Source organism: Prunus mume, linkage group LG4 (genome assembly GCF_029339155.1).
Source record: "Prunus mume cultivar Tortuosa linkage group LG4, ASM2933915v1, whole genome shotgun sequence".
Taxonomy (NCBI): domain Eukaryota; kingdom Viridiplantae; phylum Streptophyta; class Magnoliopsida; order Rosales; family Rosaceae; genus Prunus; species Prunus mume.
The window spans coordinates 22,417,396-22,433,161 of record NC_142701.1 but is presented as its reverse complement, the minus strand read 5'-3'; the positions used below and the strand labels follow the sequence as shown (position 1 = coordinate 22,433,161).

Genomic DNA, 15,766 nt, shown 5'->3' with positions numbered 1-15,766 from the left:
GCCTAATTTATTTGTCAAATAGAGGTCTATGAAGGAATCAAACACAAAAAGGATTTGAAACACCACTAGTTTTGACAAAATAGAAACCACTAATTTGACAAATTAGAAAAGGCTAAACATGATTAAGCTCTGAGATTTACAAGATGCTTGGTGGGATTTTCTGAGCCATGATTTTCTTGTTGAGTGGTTGCCCACTCAATTTTGGTTACTAATAGAGAAGAAAGCTTTGTTTCTATGGCCTAGAATTAAAGCCTTCCAATTGGGGCCCTACCAGTATTGTCAATAGAGTTTGTGTGAATAAAATCATGCAGAAAATGTCATTGTCCACGTATTGTTTTGGTGTTGACATATCAACCCATTTGACAAATACTCCAATATGTTGAGTTGGTGAATGAATACCAATAATTTAAAAAGTAATGGATAAAAAAGACTTGGTTTGGTGCATTTGGTCAATCTCAAAAGACTCTTGTTGTCAAATATCATGTCCACTTATTTGATGCATACTTTTAAATAAGCAGATGTGTAATCATACAAAAAAGGAGGTGCAGATGGATCCCTTATTGGTGATGCTTGGGACAAAAACAAAATGGTTTGGTGAGGAGAGGGGATTTCACACACACACTGCCAAGATGCTATGGGATCCGAACATTAGACAATTGGTCTGCAAATGAAGGCTCTTTTTCACTGACCCTTTTTACTTTAATTGTTCCAATCTGAATAAATTTGTTTATCATAATGATGCAGACAATTTTGATTAAGTTATCTAATTCTTGAAAGGCATACGTGGCATATGCCAAATTCAGGCATTGTGCTTGCCCCTTGTATCTGAGTTCCATATTCCTTTTTTGTATATTAAATTGTAGGTCAGTTGATCTAGGAATTATGCCTGCACTTTACACCGGAGTTTTATATCCTCTCCTCCCCCGTACATTAGAGTGTTTAGCTTTAGAATATCGTTGTATGAAAAAGACTGAAATGGAATTGGGCTGCAGCCTGCACCAAGCTTCTAGCATACTCATAGCCCATTGTGTAAAAAGCCCAAGCAAATGTAATCCGAGAAAAATTTCTGTTAAAACGACCCACATAACATAATCTCGCGCTCTCGGGGAAGAAAAAAAAAATTTCCGGCAAACGTAATCACCATATCTTCTCTGTGACTGTGACTGTGACTGTGACTGTGAGTGGTTTTATTGCTTTCTCTGCAAATTTGTAATGTACCAAAAAATCAAAAGAAAAACGAACTCTGCTTGCAAAGCAATCCGATTCCGCTACCTCTCTCTTTCCCTCCCATTCGTAATGCCCAAAACCCTGACCCTCTCTCGCTTCAAGACACTCCTCTTGATCATCTCCATCTTCTTCAACCTCTACTTGCTCTTCATCCACGCGCCGCCGACCTTTATCTCGCGCTACTCGTCCTCTCCCACCACGCGCCGCCACCTCGTCTTCGCCATCGCGTCCTCCTCGCCCTCCTGGGCCCGCCGTGAGCCCTACATCCGCCTCTGGTGCTCCCCGATCTCCACTCGCGCCTTCGCCTTCCTTGACCGGGCCCCGCTCGATTCCCACGGCTACGGCTCCGGTGCGCAGGTCGTCGTCTCCGGCGACACCTCCCGATTTCCTTACACTTTCCGGGGGGGGCTCCGGTCCGCGATCCGCGTGGCGCGCGCGGTCAAGGAGGTCGTCGATCGCGGCGAGCCCGACGTGAGGTGGTTCATTTTTGGCGACGACGACACGGTGTTTTTCGTCGAGAACCTGGTGAAGACTTTGTCGAAGTACGATCACGATCGGTGGTTTTACGTTGGGAGCAATTCGGAGAGCTACCAGCAAAATGTGAAGTACTCGTTCGAAATGGCTTTTGGCGGTGGAGGGTTCGCCATTAGCCATTCGCTGGCTAGGGTTCTAGCAAGGGTTTTTGACTCTTGCCTGATGAGGTACGGCCACTTGTACGGAAGCGATGCTAGAGTTTTCTCATGTGTGGCGGAGCTCGGCGTTGGGTTGACCCATGAGCCTGGGTTTCATCAGGTATAGAATGTGAATATTTAATTAGCCTTTTTCATAATATTTTGATGGTTTGTACCTGCATTCTCCTCAATAGTTGAATTTTATGTATCCTGAAATTGGTTGAAACTGGTTTTTGTTATGAAAGTAATTGCTTGATGGTGTTTAATGGATTGCACTTTTGCAAGGAAAGTATATCATAAACTTTTTGATCCAGATTGAAAGGCTCACTCTTTTAGTAGGTGGCCGATTGTGTTTAGTGAAGCTTTCTCTTTTTAAGAACTAAGGAATGGTTTGGACCTTCTAGAACTTGCCCTTGAAGTTGGGGAAATGGGAATAGTAATCTGTTATGGCATGATGGTTGGTGTAGAGATAGGCTCTTTGAGACTGTGATTCCTTACCTGCACACGATAATTTAAGGGAAGACGGCCTTGGAGAGAAGTTTTTTGGTTTGCTCAGGAGACGTTTTGTAGGTGTTCCCTAGTTTGTAGGGAGCTACAGAATGGGAAGGTTGGTTTGTATCTTTGATACAAGCTGCCAAACTCTATGGTGTGCTTTACTGAATGGAGAATAGCGGTACTGGGAATAAGGGAGGATGGTACTTCTCTACTAGTTATTCTATTGGCTGTTGATCCATCTTAGATTTGGGACATCTATCATTTTCAGATTTTATAGATCCTATTTCCTTCAGAGACCGAATTCTTCCAGCTGGGCAGCAGTTGATTTATACTGACTTTGTATTTGGGCCTTGCCCATTCCCTTTTCTTTTTTTGTTTTGATAGTTTTATCTTCGTTTGTAAAGAAATAAGGTTTAATAAAATCAAGAAGTTGAGAAGAAAGAGTTAATATACGCTATGGGAATACTTGCTCTTTGATTTGGTGTTCTTTAGTTTTACAAGATTGTTGACAAACATGGCTTGATTATGCCCATGAACCCCACTGCGTTATGAGATGGACAAAACTGGATAACTGAACTGTAGTAACTTCAATTGGATGATTTCTAGGTTTTATTTTTCTTCAACTTCTACAATGGAAGCTACTTGTCTGATGGCCCAAAAGTCATGGAAGCTACTCGAAGGAACTATTGGCCGCATCAATAAAAACGTATCCTGCCCTTAGGGCTTACCAAGAAACATACTAAATAGACATTAGTGCAGTAGATATTTGACTTGGACGAATCTATATTACATTTTGTGCTCCTCTGCTTCGTCATGTTTCAACTTTGAAGATGATGCGATTATATATTTTTTTTGGACGGCTGATGCAATTACATTGTTGGCCTGATTTTCTAGTTATTAGCTTATTTTGCACAAGCTAAGTTGACAATTTAGTTGTTGCCACGTTGTGGATTTCATTAATGACAACTATGTTTTCAAATCATGATATAGTTTTGTTTGGTATCCTACATCTATGGAATCGAATTTGAGCTTGTTAGCTTAGATTTTTGTTGCAGACTTGTTTCAAGTTATGTGCTGAGTTTTAAGAGCGTTATCTTCATTTTTCTAACCAGGTTGATATGCGGGGGAATTTGTTTGGAATGCTGTCTGCGCATCCATTGTCACCATTGGTGTCCCTTCATCATTTGGATGCTGCAGATCCAATCTTCCCAGACATGAACAAGACTCAAGCTTTGGAACATCTTTTTGAAGCTGTGAATGTTGATCCAGCCAGGATTTTGCAGCAAACTGTTTGCTATGACATTTCGCATTCATTGACTGTTTCTGTTGCGTGGGGTTATGCTATTCAGGTCTATGATGGCAATGTACTCCTCCCAGATCTCCTTTCACTGCAGAAAACTTTTACTCCATGGAGGAGGAGTGGTAGTTTTGATGCAAGTCAATTTATGTTTAATATGAGAGATTATCCTAAAGGTAAATGTAAACGACCAGTGGTCTTTTTTCTAGAAAGTGTAATAGCCAATAGCCATGGCATCTGGAGCACCTACACTAGGCACAGTGTGGAAAACTGCTCGAAAGCAAATGCACTAAAGAATTTGGAGCGAATCAGTGTGTTCTCACATAAGCTAGAGCTTGATGTTGATGAGGTATTAATTAACTGATTTCTTATATTAAATTTTGTTTCATATTTTAGTCATTTTAAGTCAATGCCATTTAACTACAGTCCACTTTTACATTCCAGATGAAGGCTCCACGTCGTCCCTGCTGCAACATTTTGCCATCTTTTAATGACTCAATGACTATCAACATTAGACGGTGTGGAGATGATGAAGTAATATCCATGAATTTCTAGAGTTTCTCTCTTGGAATAGTTGCTCCGAGGATAATTAGTTTAATGCAGAATTCAGAGGACAAGCAATTTTGGTCAACTTATCAGCTCATCAAGGTAATTCGTAATATCATTTCCTGTTCTGAAATTATGTTTGAAAAGTTCTTAGGGAACATTGACTTCTACATGGCCATTTGAATGACTTTCATTTAGCCTATTTAGTTCCCTCCTCCCTTCTACATGGCCATTTGCTTATTTTCCCTGCTCATTATTCTGTTATTGAGATGTCCTGACATAGGTGGTTCACTTGTTAGTAAGTATGCTTGCGATTCGCAAGTTCTTTTTCCTTTTGGTTTGTCAAATGGGCCTCCAAGCATTTGTGTTATAAGTGATATTATCTGATTAAATGATCTTCACACAAGAACGCTAAAGTTCCTTTTCTTCTTGACAGGAGGAGGAGAATATAGTTGGAGATGGCCATTTATCTTTGGATCAAGACATGGAGCAAAAACTAGGAATCCTGGAATCATTTCCTTGAAAAAAAAAAAATCAAGAGAAAAATATATTGGATCCTGTTGTTGAAAGGAAGCTACTGTGTGAAGCCAGTTAAGGTTTTGATGTCTGATAGGGCCACTCTTGTTAAACTTTCCAGTGGCCAGTTGTCTTGGAAATTTGAAGAACAGAGAAAAACGAAGAACACCACGCCTAATCTAGTTACGGGGAGACGACCCAAGCAAATGTGGAACTGCAAAGGATTTAACTTTAGCTAGTGAATCATAGGCACTACAAACGGTACTATTCCCCATGGTTCTTGTTTTTTTGGGTTTTCTGCTCAGGCTTTATCATCAGTTTCAATTGAGAAAGAAAAAGGTGTGTAATTTTACCTCAATATATATAATCAAAGTTATAAGAGTTATGTTAGTGTCACGTTGTATTACATTTATAACGTTTAAAGTAATTCATCCAAGAAAAAGAAAAAAAAAAAGCAAGTCCAAGCACTTGCTTTGCGTAACAGTTCTACCTGCTAAGACCGTTAAAGTTTTTTATTTTCTTTTAAAAAACTTGGAGCTGAAGTTGCTGCCTTCTTCACGCTCTCTCCCTGCATCAACGAAGCTACCCAATTAATTAATTAATCCTTTCGTAACTCCCAAGGGCCAAGCCCTAATCCACTGCCAATAGTGTTTTAACACCTAACCCTCTTCTTAATCACTCAAAGCTGTTGCTGTCGAGTAGCTGACGTGATTTGAATCTTAAAGGGACGCACCCAACAGCTGGGTTCTTTGGGTTGGAGCAGAAAATGTGGACTGTGCGTGTAAAGGCCACGCCTACCCCATATTTGATTTTGGAAATTTAACTAACCTAATTACACTATTCTGCACAAGTGCAGGTCAAAGTTTGCATCTTTCTTTTATGCCGTGGATTTCGGTGTTTATACACTTTGGTTATATGGTCCACCAACTTTGATACAAATTCTTCAAAATCTCTGCAACTCTGTTTCTTTTCTTTTTCTTTTCCATTTTCCATTCAATCTTCGAAAATGTGGCTGCCTCAATCGCCCTCCAAATCCCAGTCGTCTTCTCGGTTGATAAACCTCGTCATAATCTCATCTTCTGTCTTCACGCTCTTTCTTCTTGTGTCATTCTTCCTTGTATTTACCAGCTCCAAGCTTGCACATATCAGCTACTTATCTCAAGATGTGTACTCCTCGCCCCCAACCTCTCTTGAGCACATTGTGTTCGGGATTGCTTCGAATCAGAAGTCGTGGTCAGCTAAGAGGAAGGAGTATGTCAGGCTCTGGTGGAAGAACCCCATGAGGGGATGCGTGTTTCTTGAAAGCCTTCCACATGGTCATGAACATCATGCCAATGATACTTCTCTTCCTCCAGTATGTATCTCGGAGGACACTTCCCGATTTCGTTACACTTACAAAGGTGGCCTGAAGTCTGCTATCCGTGTGGCACGCGTTGTTTCGGAGACCGTGGCACTCAACCATTCGAATGTGAGGTGGTATGTTTTTGGGGACGATGACACGGTTTTCTTTCCGGAGAATTTGGTGAAGACACTTTCTAAGTATGATCATAGGCTGTGGTACTACATTGGGACAAACTCAGAGATCTATGAGCAGAACAGAATTTTTGGATTTGGAATGGCTTACGGTGGTGCTGGTTTCGCTATAAGTTCCCCTTTGGCAAAAGCATTGGCAAAGGTGTTTGATTCATGTATAGAAAGATATCCTCATCTATATGGAAGTGACTCCAGGATCTCCTCTTGCTTAGCAGAGCTTGGCATTGGCTTAACTCAGGAGCCTGGCTTCCATCAGGTACTTATTTCTCTGTACCACCAGTCTCTCTGTTTTTATTTTTAAGTTGTAATCGAAAGAACTAAATTTTTTGGTTCTGGGTTGTAAAATTGAACCAGAATGATATTCATGGAGATACATTTGGTCTGTTGGCCGCACATCCGTTAACACCCTTGGTATCTCTGCATCACTTGGATCACATAAACCCTGTCTTCCCCAACATGACAACTATCAAGGCTCTGCAACATTTGTTTAAGGCTGTGAGAGCCGATTCTCAGAGGGTTCTACAAAAAACAGTTTGCTATGACAGATGGTTTTCATGGACCATAGTAGTGTCATGGGGTTATGCTGTTCAAATTCATGGAAACCATATTCTTCTGCCGGACGTCCTCCCCGTGCAAGAGACGTTCAGCCAGTGGAAAAAGGGAAGTGTTCTGTCAGGAACTTATACTTTCAACACAAGAGAACATCACAAGGACCCGTGTCGAAGACCGGTTGTTTTCTTTCTGGACAATGTGTCCTCTGCTGGGGATGGGATCAAGAGCATCTACAAAAAGTCCTACGAAAATTGCACCTCTGACACGGGTTCGCCGAGGAAGCTGGAGGAGGTCAGAGTGTACTCACATAAGCTAGACCTTGATATCAAACAGGTATTTCTTGCTTACAACATTTTGACATAATACTTGTTCAATCCCTTAATCATTGCCTATATCTATATGTTCATGGAGCTTAAACAATCCTAATTCCATATTTTCTTGACTTTTATCAGTTGCAGGCTCCAAGAAGGCATTGTTGTGACATATTACCTTCTTCAGGTGGCCAAGTGATGGATATTGGAATCAGAGAATGCAAAGATGAAGAATTAATATACATGCACCCATAGGAGTCTTTCATACAGGCATATAGCTGTATCACAGGCAATCCATTACAGACCATTTATAATACAGATGTAATTCGTCTTATCAATCACGAATTGTTGTAGATGTTATGAAATTTGATATTCTTATCCTATGTAATTTGCAAATTGAGGATGCCATGTACTCGCCATTGGAATCAGATTTCGAATTCGATCGCCTTTTGGCATGGAGATCTCAAGGATCCAGAAATTTAGGCAGGCCTAAATTCAAGAAGTCTGACTTGAACTTATATATATATATAAGCAATTTGGTTTTTGAGAGATTTGAGGAAGGAGGACACGTGAGATTGCTTAAGAATCATTTCATATGCAGTTTTGACATCAAATTTCTTTGGCACAATTGGATTAAGAAATAATGGACATTACAACGACCATGTTAAGGATGATAAATGTTGATTTCAATTCTTTTTGGTCATCGACAAACTCTTTGATATGCCAAACAGGAAAAAGAAATGAAGTCTATAGTTTGTCTTTTGTCATGTTTTTGTAACTCCTCCGATCGATTGAAAAACAGAGCGTAAGATGATGATGGGAAGAAAATAAAATTCACAAAGTAGAATTCAATTAACAGTAAAAAGTTTTGTTGATTGTAAAATTTGATAAGATGATAAGAAGAAAGTTGGAGAGAGAGGCCATGAAAATTCAATACGCATTTATATATTAATTCATGTTTGCCCAATTCATTTTAGAAAGAGTCATACCTGCTGTGTATACAATAAATAAATAATTTTAATATAATATTCTTTTAAAACCTAGACTATATATTAAATTTTTGTAATTTTGTATATAGTTAATGGGGTAAAACATTGCACGTGTTCCTGTAAAATACTAGTATATAGTTTTTTTTCTTTAATTTTTTCAAAAATAATTTTTTTAATTATTTGACGGATTATTGGATGACATGTTGTTGATTTAGAAGATAGGGGGAATTGGCAATAAAATTTAGTTCAAACTAAAAAGGACCTTCTATTTGCATTAGTTTATACTTTAGATATTAACTAGCAAAGGTGCCCGCGCGATGCTGCGGATTTTAAAACCGTCTGAAATGCGTACAAAGTTATGAAAATATGTAGCAAGTTTAAGTTGCAAAATAAAGACTAATAGCATGTTTTATATGTCGCTTGTCATGTTAAAATATTGATCATATTTTAATAAAACCAAGCTGCAATCAAAATATCAGCAGTTTTGAGCTGCTCCTTCTTGAAAAGAGTTTGGACATGTCTTTACATATATGCGATAATTTATTTTACTACTTTGGGCATAATATTCAGGGAGGATATGTGAACAAAAAGGGTCTAACAAAAACAGGAAAAATAAATAAAATAACAACCTTGTCTAGCGTGCAAAGAACCGCCTTCTATTCACAGCCTCATCTTGACTATCTCATACACTACTACCATCTTGCAAAAACTGAAAATCTACAAAATGAAAATCATCACAATCTCAGCTAAAAACACCAAATGAACACATTGTACTCCATCGTTAAACCCAAGAAAAAGGCTACATAATGCATAACCACTATTTCTTAATCTGGGCTCTCCATATAGATATATTTCACAAAATTTAAGCATGAGAAAAGAACTGTAAATCTGTTTTAAACTGAAAAGAAAAGAAGACAAATCATCACTGCATATAAGAATAAGAAAAGAAACAGTGCAACAAAAATATGGCACAATATTTAACCCCATAAGCTCAAACTCAATTTAATTTACCAAGACAGACGTCTTCTTGAAGAATAGAACCAAGCACTTGATTCAAAACACCCCTTACGAAGAATTTAAATATGTTACTACGTTATTTTCATGTATAAACAGATCATTAAGTTAAAAAAACAGTAATTGGAAGAGCAAAAAGCACAGAGTAAAACAAATTTCAGAACAAATATTCCACTGAATAGTAAATTTTTTCATGTCTTTAGTACATGAATTGGTATTCAAAATGTGTCATACTTGGAAATTATAATTCAATCACCACAGCTTTGTTGGTTTTGATATATGCAGGAATCGTGATATAAGAGTTTACCACGAAAAGGAAAATATGAAGACAGTATGAAATGAAAGAAACCCAAAAAAAACGATGAAATATCAAACTTTCATTCAAATCAAGAAACACAAATAAAACATTTTGGACAAAAATTTAACTACTTTGAACATAAAATTCAGGGAGAATAAGTGAACAAAAAGTTTTGAACGAAAACAGGAAAAAGAAAGGGGAAAAAAAACCATTTTCAACCTTCTCCTACTCACAGCCTCTTCTTGACTCTCTCGTACACAGTTAACATCTGCCAAAACTCAAAATCCATACAAAAAATATATAGGATAAGCATCTTTCAAAATAGAAACATAACACAAGTGGATGAAACAAATTAATTAAGGGATATAATTAACTGCAATCATTAAGTTTTACTAAAGGTTTGGCAAAATCTGGAAATCAGGAGATTGCAGTCGACAAAAGTCTCTCTTCCAAAAGCATAAGCAAATATCATTTAGCCTTCAAAAAGGATAGAAGCAGTTTCATAATATTTGAAAATCAAAAAGAGAATTTAACAATTTGTCGATTGTTACAATGGTTTTCATGGTCACAGGCTGCATGTAGAATTGGGACAAAAAAAACTTTTGAGAAATTAGACAGAACCTTTAAGAATTGGCAAGACAACTTGTCATACTTTATACCAATTACGAAATTTATACTAAAAGTGCAATTACTACTAAGTAATTATAAAGGCAAAAGTAATAGAAATGTTCTTTCAGTACATGGTGTACAACCCTCACAGATGCAAAAACCATAATAAGTCTATAATCTCAAGCTAATGTCAACCTATTTATCCCTACAATTTAAGGCTGAAGCAGAAATCATCCTTAATAGATAGCACGTATAGACTCAACAGAAAATAAAATCTCATATGCCAACAACCATATGAGAGTTTAGGTCATGAGATATAAATCAAATTCAATTCTTATTTTAGGTCATGAAAATGAAAGCATGCGTACATTATTTTGGAGCAAAACTGTCTTCAATATTTTTATTTTTTTTATAAGAGAAACGATATATTGAAAAGGTGGATAAGGCATCCACAGCCAAACAAACAAAACACAGAAACAGCCCTAAAAAGGCCAAAAGAAAGAAAAAGAAAAGAAGGGAAATGAGGCAATGTGATGGAGGGACACATCCTCAGTTCACAGCCATCACCAAATCCAACATAATGATAGAAGGGAATAATCCTTAAAAACTGAAGTAACTGAAACCCAGAATCTAGCCACAAATAAACAACAACAAAAATCCTTCAAACAATCTAAATCTAAAGCAAAATCATCAACCAGTCCAATCAAAAGCATCAATCAAAGGCTGAGATAATCCTACAATACCTTAGTTCTCGATGCCAATTTCGCACCTAGGGTTGAAAGCAAGTTGGGCTCCCTTGCAAAATTCAACAACAATCTTCAAGACACTTCAATTGTTAAATCAACATTTTCAATCCTAATTGTATATATCCTGGCCTACAAAAGATATTTTCAACATTTTCGTTCCAATTTAAGGCAGAGATGTAATCGACTTATTGAGGGAAAAAAAAAAGGAGGATGAGAGAACGATTGACAAACCTCTTTGCTAGACCAAATGCGGAACCCTACGTTTTTTTTTTGTAGCACCTTCAAAGTCAGTCAACATTCTGTGTTGTTCTACAAAAGATATTACAAACACAGAACGTCATAGAACACCTTTATTGTAAATTTCTTCAACAAAAAAATCCAGAACCAAAATATTTGATGAAATTCTATTAAAGAAAAAAAAAACTGAAATTAAAGAGAGGGAGATAGAACAATGCATACCGTAACTTCTGCATATATATATATGTGTATATATATATATATATGTTGGCTCTGTCCCACAACAGCAGTAAGGGCAATGGCAAGCCTTTGTTCAAGCACAAAGAGTCACCTCCCATTACCAATTCAAAAGCCTGTTCAATCCCATCACAGGGGAGAAATACAATCAAAATTAATAAAAGGGAAAGAAATTGAAATATAGTGGAGGCAATGAAAAGATGCAAACCTTGTTTCTATTTCAAGGTCCACGAATAGATGTAATTGCGCCATTTAAAAACACTGTAAAGGCACAGGAAGACGGCTGTTTAAATGATCCTAGATGCATTTGAAACAAAGAGTATACGATCAAAAGTTACTGGCCTAAACAATCAAAAGTTACCTATGCAAAATCCCAAAACAACTATCTCTGCACTGTCGTTGTCATCAAAGATTGGAAAATTCTCTCTCATAACCCTACAGCACCAAAAACTCAGAATCAGTGCTAAACTCAAAGAATAAAAACTAAAATTAATAGAGAAAATTGAACCTGATTTGAAGCTTACCAATATGTTGTAATCTTGCTATAAATACCTCAGCTCTTATATAGCATTAGTGATTACCCAAGAACCTGAAATCAAATTAACCAAATAAATGAAGCAAAATTTGTAAAAAAATAAATCAAAAATAAAAATACCCAAAGCGAGACAGCGAGACAAAGAATCAGAGAGACACAAAGATGGAAGATGCATGAGACCAACGCTCTACATTATAATCAATTTCTTTTCGAACTTGATTTAATCTCTACTTCATAGTTGTTGCCTACCTTCACTCTCACTCTCTCTCTGTCCCAATAAATTTATAAGTTTTTCAGAAAGTGCCAAGAGGTGCAATTTAAAATAGCAAAACATACAAAATTAAGACTAAGAACTTGTTGACTGTAAAGGAAGGGAACATAAATGTAGCCTTAAAGCTCGTAACTTGCCTATATAGATGTGAAATAGATGCAGATACTTGACTGAGCTCATTTCTCTGCTAGGATGTTAGGACTCTTTCTTGCCATTTTAGGTTAAGTAAATGGCTCTTAGAATTATAGTTGTTCACTCTCTCCCCAAGTCTTTGATTAATATAGGCCATACAAAATTCAAAGAAACATATAAGTTCACCTGCTTCAAAACAAACAACCGTCGATCAGAAAGAGTTGGTGGTATGATATCACCATATACACGTTTTGCCTCCTCAGCATACAACTCAATAAACCCAGCCCCGTAACTCACCTGTAATATGAGTTTGAAATTTGAATCACATGATGAAAGTAAGATGCAAAGCTACAGCTAATTGCTTAAATCCCTTAAACAGAAGTCTGAAATAGGATACCTCACCAATGGCTTCTTTTAGAGGTTTCCCTTGCTCCAAGGTAATGAGTTGTCCAAGCTCTTCTTTGTGGGAAATTAGTAGATCATACCTTGAGAGATGGGAAGGAATATAAATATCAAGAACAAATAAATTTTTTTACAAAACCAGATATAGAATCACAGGACAGCAATTATACCATTTCCTTAGACATTTGATTACTCTAATTCTTTTTCCTTCGATCTTCCTCTGTAAGAACAAACCAAACTCAATTTCTGATTTACTTCTCAATTTTCGACATGACAAATGAATAAACCAACCTAGAAAACCAAATGAACGTTAAAACCAACCTTTTTTTACGAAACCTAGAAATAGCTAAACCCGTGCGATGAGGATGAAGGGCAGCTGGAACGGCAACACTCGAATGCAACAAACAAAAGAAGCAAAGAGATAAAGCCAAGAAGCAGAAATAAAATTTCAGCCTTCTCCAATATTACATTAAAAAGACTAAATTTAATGAAGGACTTACGGATCAAATCCCCTATACTCAATGTCGCCACCATCATCTTGCACTGCTGGTCGGATGTGAGTCTCCAACAATTCTTTGATCATTGCAACGATTTCTGAATCATCCTGCAACAGAAACCGCCAACATGGTTGTATATTTGAGATTTATGCACAAAAGAATTGATAAAACAAACACTAAAGAATGGTTAAATATATTCTCCAAAGTTCCAGTTCTAATTTCTGATCTTTCAACTTGACCAGCTTTGTCCATCAGAGCCACATACTTGTATACAGCATGTCTCATCATTGAGGTTTCCACAGAATTTTAAAAAGTGTTATCCATTTTGATGACTCAGCCCATATTTCTCTAATTACACCAAAAAGAATCAAAGGTCTTTGACATTCAGTAAGTGCATATGAAGTTATTGTAGTTAAGCTTAATTAGTGGCTCTGTTTTATGTGGGGTTCAAAATAGAAAAATAAGCATAGGAAGCTGGATATTATTTACTTTGGCTTGCTTATGAAGTATACGATTTAGTATGCGGTCCCAGCCATTTTTGGGGTGAGAAAACAAATGGATCAACCAATCATTCTTTAAAAAACAGGTGATATCCAGTGTATGTTGATTCTTTTGTCTCTCTTTTCCTTATCTATCAGTTTCTTGATTACTTCAACCACATAATTACATAGCCTCAAAATACAACCAACCAACCAACTTTAAGCAAAAACTTAAATTTCAGGATTCTAACAGTGTAACTACAAATGAATTCTAACATTACACATCACGAAGCATGAAACTTAAATTGAATCCATACAACCAAAAACTAATATGAAATGCACAGTGAAATCCAAGTACAAAGGAAAACATGATTAGACATTCATGAAACCCAGAACTGAAATCAAAGCGTTACCTAAGAAAGAAAAGAAAAAAAGGAAGTGCAGGGTTTCTTGCAAGTCATATTCATCATGTTCATGCTTTAAAAAATCATAAACTAAAGTGAAACAATATGCAGACGCCATAAAAATAAATGCAATTTAGGTAAGAGAAAACTGAAATGGAGAGAAAAGGAAATTTGTTAATTTATTTTGCTTTGCTAACAATATCCAGAAGACATACAACTAAATTAATAAAATTTCAGATGGCAGTTCAACTATTTTGAGCTTAAATATTCAAGGAGAATAAGCACGTAAAATAATAATGAAAAAAACTCGAGGAGCATGCCACTGATTTGTGACATGAAAATAAGAAAGAATCAACATCTTTATAAAGACAGTTAGAAATCCAAAATGGTTGAAACTGCAAAACAAAGATATAGTTCTTTTTCTTCAAAAATCCCAACTTCAGTGGTATTTAAAAAAGAATTTATTGCACCCTTAATCTTCGTATCAGAACAATCAATTGACAGGCATGATTAGGAAAAAGGGAAATGCCAAGCCAACAAAATTGCGATACACAGTATGAATAAACACATGGCTGGCACATCATCACTTTGAAAAAGGCTGTTGCATCTTAACTTTTCCCACTCGAATATTCAATCGGTATTTGAAAAGGCAAGTCCCCAATTTTTAGATGATCATTAAATAGATTGAAAAGAATACTTCTAGCCATCAAAATTCTGCATCCTTAACCGAATAATTGACTATAACTTGTCATCCACACTTATATTACAATATACCAGAAGCAATGGCAATAATAATTGAACCAACTGTAGTCAATGTTTTCCCTAAGAACAAATCATTAGCAACGCATTCAATGAGTGGAGTATGAGACCCTCAGCCTAGCCAGAACTGGCTGCAGAGAGATTGTGAAATCAAAGCAACAGATGCAAAAGCCCCTTTTCTAAAGGTGGCTAATAATCAAAAGGTATTAAAAACTTAAAACGAAGGTTTGGTTTGAACATTTCATATCAACTATGGTATTTCATCAAGAAACATATATAAAAGAATTGCCAAAAAAACCATCACTATATCAATCAACAAAACGATTCAAAAGGAAGATCAAAAGAGAAACCAAAGAATTTCAATACTGTGCTAAACTCAAAAAATTCCAATTCTCAGCATATGTCTGTTAATTGATAAAATCAAGACCAAAAAATAGGCTAAAAAGGTGAGGAGATACATACCCGATGACAAAGGACGCAAGAACTCGTAGAAAGGTGCCTGAGATGAAGGTTGCAGAAACAATGGAAAATATCACAACGAACAGACACAATTTCATAAACCGAAGGGCCGGATTCGTGATCTCGACTCCCAAATGAAAATCAACGGCCGCCAAAGCATCTCCAAGAGGGAACGAAAATCTTCCATCGCTGCCCCCAACCACTAGTTCAAGTCAACGATGAACTCTCTGTCTCAATAACGATACGTTATAACATCTTGAAGGAGAAGGGCAAAAGGGAAGAGCAGAAAAGGTATAGTGGAGGGCATTTTCGGAAATTTATCTGTCAAGAGAAAATAGAACGTATTTCAACAGCTTAAATGAGGGGCATTTCCGTAATTTCACTGTGCTTAGGAACAGTGTTTAGTTGGATTGCGCTTTAGTATATATATAATTTACTAGTTTTGATATATATATATATATATATATTATTTTTTTGAATAGTATGCGAAAATTATGTGTATAATACGTGAATTTTGTGTGTATTATTAAAAATTTTGTAAAAACTCAAG

General features: G+C 36.7%; 2 protein-coding genes and 1 long non-coding RNA gene across 4 annotated transcripts; 2 read left to right on the top strand and 1 right to left on the bottom strand.

The window, feature by feature from the left end:
* The first annotated feature begins 1,104 nt into the window (after window positions 1–1,104).
* LOC103329439 (glycosyltransferase (DUF604)) lies at window positions 1,105–5,142 on the top strand. The gene is made up of 4 exons (XM_008231914.2): window positions 1,105–2,019; window positions 3,506–4,039; window positions 4,135–4,338; window positions 4,673–5,142. Exons 1-3 carry the CDS (start codon window positions 1,213–1,215, stop codon window positions 4,243–4,245), a joined length of 1,452 nt encoding a protein of 483 aa, XP_008230136.2. The 5' UTR covers window positions 1,105–1,212; the 3' UTR covers window positions 4,246–4,338; window positions 4,673–5,142.
* A 442-nt stretch (window positions 5,143–5,584) lies between these two features.
* On the top strand, window positions 5,585–7,662 carry LOC103329438 (ERV-F (C)1 provirus ancestral Env polyprotein, putative (DUF604)). Its single transcript, XM_008231913.2, has 3 exons — window positions 5,585–6,541; window positions 6,640–7,170; window positions 7,290–7,662. Exons 1-3 carry the CDS (start codon window positions 5,759–5,761, stop codon window positions 7,401–7,403), a joined length of 1,428 nt encoding a protein of 475 aa, XP_008230135.2. The 5' UTR covers window positions 5,585–5,758; the 3' UTR covers window positions 7,404–7,662.
* A 940-nt stretch (window positions 7,663–8,602) lies between these two features.
* Window positions 8,603–15,320, bottom strand: LOC103334670 (uncharacterized). 2 transcript variants are annotated; one of them, XR_016125896.1, is made up of 14 exons: window positions 15,220–15,320; window positions 13,119–13,222; window positions 12,940–13,008; window positions 12,789–12,838; window positions 12,614–12,701; window positions 12,403–12,513; window positions 11,803–11,867; window positions 11,640–11,713; window positions 11,487–11,539; window positions 11,264–11,394; window positions 11,036–11,113; window positions 10,802–10,933; window positions 9,659–9,717; window positions 8,603–8,854 (listed from the first exon to the last, which is right to left on the bottom strand). It is a non-coding gene; the product is annotated as an uncharacterized LOC103334670 (long non-coding RNA). The 2 variants fall into 2 exon arrangements; XR_016125895.1 differs by lacking the exon at window positions 9,659–9,717 and having other exon boundaries at window positions 10,802–10,853.
* Window positions 15,321–15,766: the final 446 nt, after the last annotated feature.

Excerpts from the sequence above, each read along its gene's own strand:
- LOC103329439 (XM_008231914.2), top strand. The coding sequence starts at position 1,213 with ATGTACCAAAAAATCAAAAGAAAAACGAACTCTGCTTGCAAAGCAATC. Across the intron at positions 2,020-3,505 it reads ATGAGCCTGGGTTTCATCAG|GTTGATATGCGGGGGAATTT; the intron begins GTATAGAATGTG and ends TTTTCTAACCAG. Across the intron at positions 4,040-4,134 it reads TAGAGCTTGATGTTGATGAG|ATGAAGGCTCCACGTCGTCC; the intron begins GTATTAATTAAC and ends TTTACATTCCAG.
- LOC103329438 (XM_008231913.2), top strand. The coding sequence starts at position 5,759 with ATGTGGCTGCCTCAATCGCCCTCCAAATCCCAGTCGTCTTCTCGGTTG. Across the intron at positions 6,542-6,639 it reads AGGAGCCTGGCTTCCATCAG|AATGATATTCATGGAGATAC; the intron begins GTACTTATTTCT and ends AAATTGAACCAG. Across the intron at positions 7,171-7,289 it reads TAGACCTTGATATCAAACAG|TTGCAGGCTCCAAGAAGGCA; the intron begins GTATTTCTTGCT and ends GACTTTTATCAG.